The sequence below is a fragment of the Symphalangus syndactylus genome, chromosome 24 (genome assembly GCF_028878055.3).
Source record: "Symphalangus syndactylus isolate Jambi chromosome 24, NHGRI_mSymSyn1-v2.1_pri, whole genome shotgun sequence".
NCBI classification, from domain to species: domain Eukaryota; kingdom Metazoa; phylum Chordata; class Mammalia; order Primates; family Hylobatidae; genus Symphalangus; species Symphalangus syndactylus.
In genome coordinates this window covers 26,727,748-26,738,273 of record NC_072446.2, presented here as the reverse complement: position 1 = coordinate 26,738,273, position 10,526 = coordinate 26,727,748, and the positions used below count along the sequence as shown (strand labels likewise).

The 10,526-nt window shown below is 49.3% G+C and overlaps 1 protein-coding gene across 6 annotated transcripts; it reads left to right on the top strand.

Annotated features, from left to right (window-relative positions):
• Positions 1–1,123: 1,123 nt before the first annotated feature.
• On the top strand, positions 1,124–5,561 carry UBE2C (ubiquitin conjugating enzyme E2 C). Of its 6 annotated transcripts, none has more exons than XM_055266055.2 (6): positions 1,124–1,364; positions 2,002–2,029; positions 3,178–3,264; positions 4,026–4,230; positions 4,339–4,398; positions 5,320–5,561. In XM_055266055.2, exons 1-6 carry the CDS (start codon positions 1,264–1,266, stop codon positions 5,376–5,378), a joined length of 540 nt encoding a protein of 179 aa, XP_055122030.1. In that variant the 5' UTR covers positions 1,124–1,263; the 3' UTR covers positions 5,379–5,561. The 6 variants fall into 6 exon arrangements, with proteins under 6 accessions (XP_055122030.1, XP_055122031.1, XP_055122033.1 ...); XM_055266056.2 differs by lacking the exon at positions 4,026–4,230 and adding an exon at positions 3,875–4,025 and having other exon boundaries at positions 1,168–1,364; XM_055266058.2 differs by lacking the exons at positions 3,178–3,264; positions 4,026–4,230 and adding an exon at positions 3,875–4,025 and having other exon boundaries at positions 1,169–1,364.
• Positions 5,562–10,526: the final 4,965 nt, after the last annotated feature.

The window sequence follows — 10,526 nt, the reverse complement described above, 5'->3', positions numbered from 1 at the left end:
GCTGTGCCCTCTACCTTGCGGGAGTTGACAGAACATCAAGGGCTCTAGAAGTGGGTGTAGGAAAAAAGGACGAGATAACCCTCACCCATAACAGTATAGAGCCAGGCTTGATGAGACCAACCTGGGAGCACCATGTACCTTGCCCGTCTTCCCTTTGCCTTTTTGTAGTTTCCTTACCCAGCTAATGTAAGGACATGGCAGAATGCAATGGAGTTTGATGACAGATCATATGAAAAATAGAGTTGGCTTTTATTGCTCCCATTTTACAGGTTAAGATACTAAAGGACCCACCCCAAGGTCACACACTACCCACTGGGGAGGTAGGATATACAGGATATGAACCTGTGTTGTTGGGGTTTTTGTTTGTTTGAAGACAGTCTTGCTCTGTTGCCCAGGCTAGAGTGCAGCCTCTGGCTCAAGCGATTCTCCAGCCTCAGCCTCGCCAGCAGCTAGGACTACAGGCTCGTGCCACCACACCAGCCTTTTTTTTTTTTTTTTTTTTTTTTTCTTTTTTAAGTACAGACAGGGCTCCCTATCTTGTTGCTCAAGCTGGTCTCGAACTCCTGGGTTCAAGCAATTCTCCTGCCTGGGCCTTCCAAAGTGTTTGGGGTTACAGACGTGAGCCACTGCGCCCGGCCTGAACCAATGTTGTCTTTTTTTTTTTTTCTGTTATCTCTGCGGAGATGTATGAACCTATGTTTTCTAATAGGGAGTCTGCTGCTCTGGCCATCAGCCTTTAGTTTTTCCCCTCGCTGGAATTTTCAGATACTTAGGACGCAGCAAAGGTGCCCAGACGATTATAATGGGGGGAGAGTACCAGTGCTGCAGGATTGGAGGTACTCCCTGCCCGAGGAAAATCGAATCAAGGCTGGGCGTGCCGGGTGTTCCCACGCGGAGTAACGCGTGTAGCCTTAAGGAGGGGGTTCATCCCATGTAGACGTTTTCTTGGCCCTTTAATGGTTAGCGTTTTCCAAAGGCCACCAATCCGCTACGGATTCGTTAGTTAATGGCAGCCTCGTCTACCAGTCGGCTGTCAGAAGCGGGATCCTGCCGCCCAATAGCGGTGCGTCAGTGGGTAGGTCTAGCAGTGGCGCAGCAACAGAGCGCTCCGGAGCGTCCCATTGGCTGGATCAAACCCAAGCGAACCGCTGATTGGTCGACGCTCCCAGAGGGTTACAATTCAAACGCGGGCGGGCGGGCCCCGCAGCCCTGCAGTTGCAGTCGTGTTCTCCGAGTTCCTGTCTCTCTGCCAACGCCGCCCGGATGGCTTCCCAAAACCGCGACCCAGCCGCCACTAGCGTCGCCGCCGCCCGTAAAGGAGCTGAGCCGAGCGGGGGCGCCGCCCGGGGTCCCGTGGGCAAAAGGTGAGTGATGCGGCGTACCACTCGCCGGGCCTGCTATGCCCTAGGCATTGGTACCCAGAGCAAAGATTTCTAGGACCCCCCCCGCCGCCACCTCCTGGAGCAGGAGATCTGCGGGTGCAGGAGAACACGCCAGGAGCTCGGGGCCTGGCATTCCCCTGGGCATGGGTGCCGAGGGCGGAGACTTCCGGGACTCCCACCTCCTTGCGCGGGTGAGATTTGAGAGATGGGGGACACGCCAGGAGCTCAAACCGCTCTTTGAGACTCTCCCGAAGGAGAATGGGAGGGTAGGGGCGCTGCCAGGCTCCTTCCCGGGTGGGCCTAGATGAAGACGCACAAGGACCCTCGTGACTTGGCAGTGACAAGGGAAGGGAGAAGTTGAGTCGGGCAAGGAAGAGACGCCAAAGCCTGGGGAATTAAGAACATGCCAGAATCATCCCGAGAGAGTCTGAAATTAGGGAGGGTGAGGACTCGCTAGGATCGTCCTGTGGATCTGGTGAGTGTACCCTGAGCTGAGCCTGACCTTGGTGATGTAGGGCGCCTCCATGACGGCTCCCCCTGAGATTCAGGTGGGAGAAGATGCACCATGGAGGCCTGGCCCATCCAGACTCCCAGATAACCCCGAATACTCTTTTTGCAGGCTACAGCAGGAGCTGATGACCCTCATGGTGAGTGACTAAGTGCCCAGAACCCCAGCCTTCCATCCAATTTTCAGTAGCCTCCTTTCTTCCGTCAGCTTTTTTGCTAGACATAGGGGTAAAATATAAATGTAATTTGCTCCCTCCTGGGAAGAAGTTCATACACCCCACCTACACCATTTCTACCAGCAGTCCCTCCTCCCAATTCCATCCCCCAACACGAAGTTATCTCTAAAACACTTCCCTGAAGTCATACAAGACCCTCCCTGTCCAGTGTGTCCCTACTTCCTAGCCCCAACCAAGCTTTACCCACACCCAACTCCACACCCTTCTTGGTATTTCTAGCCTATGAATTTGGTTGCTTTATTTTGGATCAGAGTGATGAGATTAAGGGGAGGCTGGGCGAGGTAGCTCACACCTTATAATCCCAACACTTTGGGGGGCTAAGGTGGGCGGATCACTTGAGGTCAGGAGTTCGAGACCAGCCTGGCCAACATTGCAAAACCCCGTCTCTATTAAAAATATAAAAATTATCCAGGCATGGTGGTGCATGCCTGTAATTTCAGCTACTCGGGAGGCTGAGGCACGAGAATCATTTGAACCGTGGAGACAGAGGTTGCGGTGGCAAGCGCACCACTGCACTCCAGCCTGGGCGACAGAGAGAGTGTGTGTGTGTGTCTGTCTGTCTCTCTCTCTCTCTCTCTCCCTCTCTCCCCAAGACAGAGGTTGCGGTGAGCCGAGCGCACCACTGCACTCCAGCCTGGGCAACAGAGAGAGTGTGTGTGTGTCTGTCTCTGTCTCTCTCTCTCTCTCTCTCTCTAAGACAGAGGCGGTGAGCCGAGCGCACCATTGTACTCCAGCCTGGGCGACAGAGAGAGTGTGTGTGTCTGTCTCTGTCTATCTCTCTCTCTCTCTCTCTCTCTCTCTCTCTCTATATATATATATATATATGTGTGTGTGAATATATATTTTTTTAGTAGAGATGGGATAACCCCATCTATATCTCATATATATATATACATACATACATATATACATATACATACGTATATACATACATATATATACACACATATATATGTATGTGTATATATATGATTAAGGGGAAAGCTCACCCACTGACCTTTGCTATGCCCAAAAGTGTACTCCACATTCCAGCAAATGTGTTTTCTCCCCAGATGTCTGGCGATAAAGGGATTTCTGCCTTCCCTGAATCAGACAACCTTTTCAAATGGGTAGGGACCATCCATGGAGCAGCTGGAACAGTAAGTGTAGGGCTGGGATGGGTGAGTGAGTCTGGGGAAAGGTGGGAGGTGAGATCCAAGTGCGAGCTCTGCTTCAAGCCTTTGGCGGAGCAAGACACTCCTCCTTTGACTGTTCACATTCTCTGAGCCATGTGGCCTTGTTCTTTCGGTCTGTGCAATAAGAGGGTGGGTTTAAAGCAGGGCTGTCTATCTTTGATGTTTACAGAGGGACAGACAGCAAGGAAATGGATGAAGTGAGGACTTTGGCCAATAGGAGGGCACAGATCTCAAGAAGGCAGCTTCCCACTGCTGCAGATCAGGTTTAAGATGAGTCAGAAGTCCAAATCTGTGCCAAATCTCCTAATTTTTACATATTAGCAACTAATATTCTAATTGAAATAAGCACAGGATGCCAATTTACAATCCTTAGACCAAAGAATCACTGATGTCTCCACTAGGTAAGAGGAAAGCATCAGGCTAGGCCCGGTGGCTCATCACACCTGTAATTCCAGAACTTTGGGAGGCTGAGGCAGGCAGATCACATGAGTCCAGGAGTTCGAGACTGGCCTGGGCAACATGGTGAAACCCTATCTCTAAAATAAAAACTAAACTAAAAAAGCTTTTTAAAAAGGCAGTGAGGAGCATCAGAAGCAGCTCAACAGTTTGTCTACTGTCCACTCCCAGAGAAACTCAAGATTCTAGCAAGCCCCTTGCATGGGGCTTGGGTTGGGATATGAGGCTGCTGCTGGAGCTTACTCTGCGTCTGTTTCTCCAAATGCCAGGTATATGAAGACCTGAGGTATAAGCTCTCGCTAGAGTTCCCCAGTGGCTACCCTTACAATGCGCCCACGGTGAAGTTTCTCACGCCCTGCTATCACCCCAACGTGGACACCCAGGGTAACATATGCCTGGACATCCTGAAGGAAAAGTGGTCTGCCCTGTATGACGTCAGGACCATTCTGCTCTCCATCCAGAGCCTTCTAGGAGGTGACTTTAGAGACCACCCCTCCCCTCCATGCAACTTGGGAACCTGTCAGGACTCCCTGGGGTCAGCCTCTTCTACCCCCTTGACCTTCTCTTTCTCTCCACCCACAGAACCCAACATTGATAGTCCCTTGAACACGCATGCTGCCGAGCTCTGGAAAAACCCCACAGGTGAGTCCTCAGTCCTTGAGCCCAGGGTGATCCCTCCCCCAACCTTCAAAGGCTCCCTCAAACAAAAGGAGCCCAGTGACTTGGGACCGGGTTGGTTGGGACAGGGTGGATTGTTGGCAGCAACCCACTTCTGCTTCTGCCCCAGTGCTCCTATTTGCTATAAAATAGCAATTGTTTTATAGCAGAATAAAAATTTTTGGCTATAAATAATTTTGGGAAATTACTGGGGAGACCAAGGCAGGATAGCTTGAGGCCAGGAATTCGAGGTTACAGTGGAGTATGATCACAACACTGCTCTCCACCCTCGACAACAGAGTGAGACCCTGTCTCAAAAAGGGGGAAGGTGGGATTAACCCCTTCCGTATTAATGCAGGTTAAGAGGTTGCTTAGTAGAGAGCCTTGCCTGTGCCCTCCAGTCTCACTGGAAGCAAGTCCTTCCAGGAGAGCTGCTTGGATGGGCAGTGCAGGGAGAATGCCGGGCTGGGAAACCAGCCCCTCCTGCACCTCCTCCGACCTTTGCATCCCTGGTCCAGCTGCCTCTTGCCCACCTTAATTAATTCATCCTGGGCCAGGCACAGTGGCTCATGCCTGTAATCCCAGCACTTGAGGAGGCTGAGGTGGGTGGATCACATGAGGTCAGGAGTTTGAGACCAGCCTGGCCAACATGGTGAAACCCCGTCTCTACTAAATACAAAAAAAATTAACCAGGTATGGTGGTAGGCACCTGTAGTCCCAGCTACTCGGGAGGCTGAGGCAAGAGAATCACTTGAATCTAGGAAGCAGAGGTTGCAGTGAGCAGACATCGTGCTATTGCAGTCCAGCTTGGTCAACAGAGTGAGACTCCATCTCAAAAATAATAAATAGTAAAGATTAACTCATCCTGTCTCCATCACTCACTGAGACCTGCCTGTTCTCTTCCAGCTTTTAAGAAGTACCTGCAAGAAACCTACTCAAAGCAGGTCACCAGCCAGGAGCCCTGACCCAGGCTGCCCAGCCTGTCCTTGTGTTGTCTTTTTAATTTTTCCTTAGATGGTCTGTCCTTTTTGTGATCTCTGTATCTTGAGCTGTGGTATTTTTGTTTTGTTTTTGTCTTTTAAATTAAGCCTCGGTTGAGCCCTTGTGATGTATATTAAATAAATGCATTTTTGTCCTTTTTTAGACAAGTTGTTGCGTTGTAATTTCACTAGGGTTGGAGGTACTCAGGGTAGGCAGAGGTGGAACTTAAGGATGTGGGGCCAAGCAGTGGGGTGACAAAGATTTATTCCCTTGTACTTTATTTTATGACTCTGCATCTGTTCATCTATAAAATGAGTGTCACAATAATGCCTCCTGTCTATGGAGTCGGTGATGTGTACCAGCAATGTTAGTGAATGTTGGAGCTCCCTCAGCTGTGTTGCAGATGAGGCTAAGCCGGACCTTAGGCTGAAACCTACTCCTATAGCTGTAGAAAGAACAAGCGTGTGTGTTGTGGGGGGATCCCAACACACAGCCACCCATGTTCTGTCCTGAAGAAGAATGCTCAGGTCACCCTAAGCAGGTCCAGGGCCTGGGGAGACAGCCAGGAAAAATGCCCCTTCCCTGGCAGGACTCAGATCTGAGCTCTGGTCTCCAGGCTCTAGCCCAGGTCCCTGTGGAGCTCCACCTCCAAGGGGGCACAGTGACCTCCTGCTGCATATCCCCCAGCGAGCCCCCAGCCCCTTGGGCTGCCTCTTTCCCCTGGCCTGAGGAAGGCTCCAGCCTTTGAGCCCCTAGGAGGAAACACCCCTGCTGACCAGCTGGGTCCCCACAAGGGTCGGCAGGTGGAAGAGTAGGTTGAAGTGATAGGGGCCCCACAAAGCCCTTCAGGAAGATCTCCAAGGTAGATAAGCAGCATCCAGATGTGCTCCAACCTTGCACCCAACTCCTTCAGGTCTGTTAGCAGCTGGTTGGTTGTGCAAGCCTGAAGCGGGAGGGGTTGGGATTCGAAGTTGGGTCCCCTCATGTCTATAATTGTGCTCTTAGGTCTCTCCTCTTGGGTTTTTTCTTTTTTTTTTTTTGAGACAGAGTCTCGCTCTGTCACCCAGGCTGGAGTGCAGTGGCGTGATCTCGGCTCACTGCAAGCTCCACTGCCTCCCGAGTTCACACCATTCTCCTGCCTCAGCCTCCCAAGTAGCTGGGACTACAGGCGCCCGCCACCATGTCCAGCTAATTTTTTTTGTATTTTTTAAGTAATGATGGGGTTTCACCATGTTAGCCAGGATGGTCTCCATCTCCTGACCTCGTGATCCGCCCGCCTCAGCCTCCCAAAATGCTGGGATTACAGGCATGAACCACCGCGCCCGGCCAGGTTTTTTCTTAATCTAACATGCATACAAATACACTTGGGATCTTGTAAAATTAAAATCTTTTTGGTAGGTGTGAAGTGGAGCCTAAGATCCAGTCTGTTTATTTATATTTATTTTGGTTTCTAAATAGTTTCCAAGTGATGTCATTGCTGCGGTCTGGTTAAGAACAAAATTTAGAGCGATGTTCTTAGAATGTGGTCCTTCCAGCAGCAGCAGCATCACCCGGAACTTGTTAGGCAAATCTTTGACCCCAAACTGCCCTCCGGGTTCTGAAGATCTCCCAAGGTTGAAAATCACTAGGTTAGCAGATACTGGAGAAAACCAGAGCTCAGAACCTGGCACGAAATTAGTCAATAAATGCTGGCCAGGGCCAGGTGTGGTGGCTCACTGCCTGTAATCCTAGCAGTTTGGGAGGCAGAGGCAGGAAGATTGATTGCTTGAACTTAAGAATGCAAGACCAGTCTGGGCAACACAGTGAGACCCCCGTCTCAAATAATAAATTTTAAAAGAAAAATAAATAAATCCTGGCCGGGCCTGGTGGTTCACATCAGCAATCTCAACATCTTGGGAGGCCAAGGTGGGAGGATCACTTGGGGCCAGAAATTCAAGGTTATAGTAAGTTATCACTCCAGCCTAGGCAGCAGAGTAAGACCTTATCTCTAAAAGAAATGTTTCAAATGCTAACTGGTGGATGTGTTTTTTTCTGCCGTGTGGTCCTTGGTCATGGTGTTTGGTACCCTAGATGGCCACATGGCCTGCCTTGGGCCAGTCACAGGTCTAAACTGTAGTTCAGATTCAACTGGTGTTCTCTGGAATTAATCACTGGGAGAGAGTAAAGTTATTTTACTAATGGGGTTGCTAAAAGAGAAGGGAGTCCAGTCTCAGCTGCTGGGGGAGCCCGCTGCAGATGGAAGAAAGCCAAGTAGAGACAAACAGCTGGGAGTTGGAGAGATGGCATTAACTGAGACTCTGGCCTCCAGTTCATGCTTTGCCATCCCAGTTCGATGAACTAACAAATCCCTTTTTGGTTTAAGTCCGTTTGATTTAGATTTCTGGCACTTGCAACAAAAAGAAGCCTGGTCAGGAAGTATTTGAATTTCTGATTATTATGATTCCCATGTTATTGAATTCCTACAAGGTAAATGCCCTTTGCTTGGGGCTAGGGACAAAACAGGGAAAATAACACAGCTCTGCCCTTAAAGAGGCTGGAGTTTAAGGGATAGACAGGCCTATCAACAGTGGGGACTGGGGAATAAGTGCCATACAGCCCAGTGATTAAGCTCAGACCAGTCTGGGCGCGGTGGCTCATGCCTGTAATCCCAGCACTTGGGGAGGCCAAAGCAGGCGGATCACTTGAGGTCAGGAGTTTGAGACCAGCCTGACCAACATAGTGAAACCCCGTTTCTACTAAAAATACAAAAAATTGGCCAGGCATGGTGGTGAGTGCCTGTAATCCCAGCTACTCGGGAGGCTGAGGCAGGAGAATCGCTTGAACCTGGGAAGTGGAGATTGCAGTGAGCCAAGATTGCCCATTGCACTCCAGTCTGGGCAACAAGAGCAAGACTCCAACTCAAAAAAAAAAAAAAAAAAGAAAAAGAAGAAAAAGTTCAGACCAGGTAAGCAGAACTGTTTCAGGATCCTGGCTCCACCTCCATGTTGCCCATAAACATGTAGGCAGTTACATTTAACCTCTCTGTAAAATGAAAATACTGGTACCTACCTCATAAGACAGTGGAAGGACCTTAGAACAATGCCTGGTACATAGTAAGCACTCAATAAATGTTGGGTGCTGAACTCACATATTGCTATGAAAGTTCACAGGTGGAGCGCCCAATAGAATAGGAGGGTCAGGGAAAGGTTTCTGGAGAAGGGAATTGAGCCCTGAGGGAGATGCACATTCCTTGGATAGCAAGAAGTTCAGGAGTATGTAAGGAGAGGAATACAGAGCTGGGCGTGGTGGCTCACACTTATAATCCCAGCACTTTGCGAGGCCGAGGAGGGCGGATTACCTGAGCTCAGGAATTCAAGACCACCCTGGCCAACATGGTGAAACCCTATCTCTACTAAAAATATAAAAATTAGCCGGGCATGGTGGCAGGTGCCTGTAGTCTCAACTACTCAGGAGGCTGAGGTAGGAGAATCACTTGAACTCGGGAGGCGGGGGTTGCAGTGAGCCAAGATCATGCCACTGCTCTCCAGCCTGGCTGACAAGCGCAAAACTCTGTCTCAAAAAAAAAAAAAAAGAACACAGGATGGGGAAGTCGCATAGATGTCAGGTCATGATAGGCTGGAAGGCCATATTAAGGTATTTGGGCTAGCCTGGGTAACAAAGTGAGACTCCATCTCTACAAAAAATAAAATAACTAGGGGCTGAGAAGGGAGGATCACTTGCGCCTAGGAGTTCGAGGCTGCAGTGAGCTATAATTGTGCCACTGCACTTCAGCCTGTGTGATAGGGAGATTCAGTCTCTTAAAAAAAAAAACAAAAAAAAAACTTGGACTTTATCTTGAGGCAACAGCCAGCTAATGAAGCCTTGAGCAGGGCAGTGACATGATCAGATTTGTTTTTTTTTATTTATTTATTTATTTATTTATTTATTTATTTATTTCTTGAGACAGAGTTTCACTCTTGTTGCCCAGGCTAGAGTGTAATGGTACGATCTCTGCTCACCGCAACCTCCGGCTCCCGGGTTCAAGCGATTCTCCTGCCTCAGCCTCCCGAGTAGCTGGAATTACAGGCATGTGCCACCACACCTGGCTAATTTTGTATTTTTGGTAGAGACGGGGTTTCTCCATGTTGGTCAGGCTGGTCTCGAACTCCCGACCTCAGGTGATCCACCCGCTTTGGCCTCCCAAAGTGCTAGGATTACAGGCATGAGCCACCATGCCCGGCCTATGTTATTTTTTAAGACAGAGTCTCACTCTGTCACCCAGGCTGGAGTGCAGTGGCATGATCTTGGCTCACTGCAACCTCTGCCTCTTGGGTTCCAGCGATTCTCCTGTCTCAGCCTCCCAAGTAGCTAAGATTACAGGCATGTGTCTGGCTAATTTTTATATTTTTAGTACAGAGGGGATTTTTCCATGTTGGCCAGGCTGGTCTCAAACTCCTGGCCTCAAGTGATCCACCTGCCTCGGCCTCCCAAAGCGCTGGGATTACAGGCGTGAGCCACAGCACCCGGCCTCCGTCTCTATTTTAAAATATGTATATATTTCAAAAAAAAAAAAAGATATCCAGGTAGAACCAATAACAGTTATATGGCATCAGAGTTAAGAGCCTTGCTCCCGTGCACACCACATAGCACATGGCGATACTACCTAGGTTATTATCTGGGTGCCTGTGTACTTCACCTCCCTAGGCCTTAGTTTTCCAACTGTAAAATGGAGACAGCAACATCTGCCTCTAGGGATTTTATGTGAGTGAATGAGACAATGTCTGTAAGGCACAGTATACAGTAGGCACTATAGTAATGATTACCAAACCCCAGCACTGATCCTGGCTGGAAATATAAACAGAAAAACATGAATAGGACAAAAGAGGAAGAGAAAAAGACAGATGGAGAGGAAAAACTAAAGCAATGAGTAAGGTGACAATAGAGGCTGGGCATGGTGGCTCATGCCTATAATCCCAACACTTTGGGAGGCCAAGGTGAGAGGATTCTTTGAGCTCAAGAGTTTGAGACCAGCCTGGGCAACATAGTGAGACCCCATCTCTGCTAAAAATAACAAAAACTAGTGGGGAGGGGTCACTCGTTTATAGTCCCAGCTACTCGGGAGGCTGAGATAGGAGGATCGCTTAAGCCCAGGA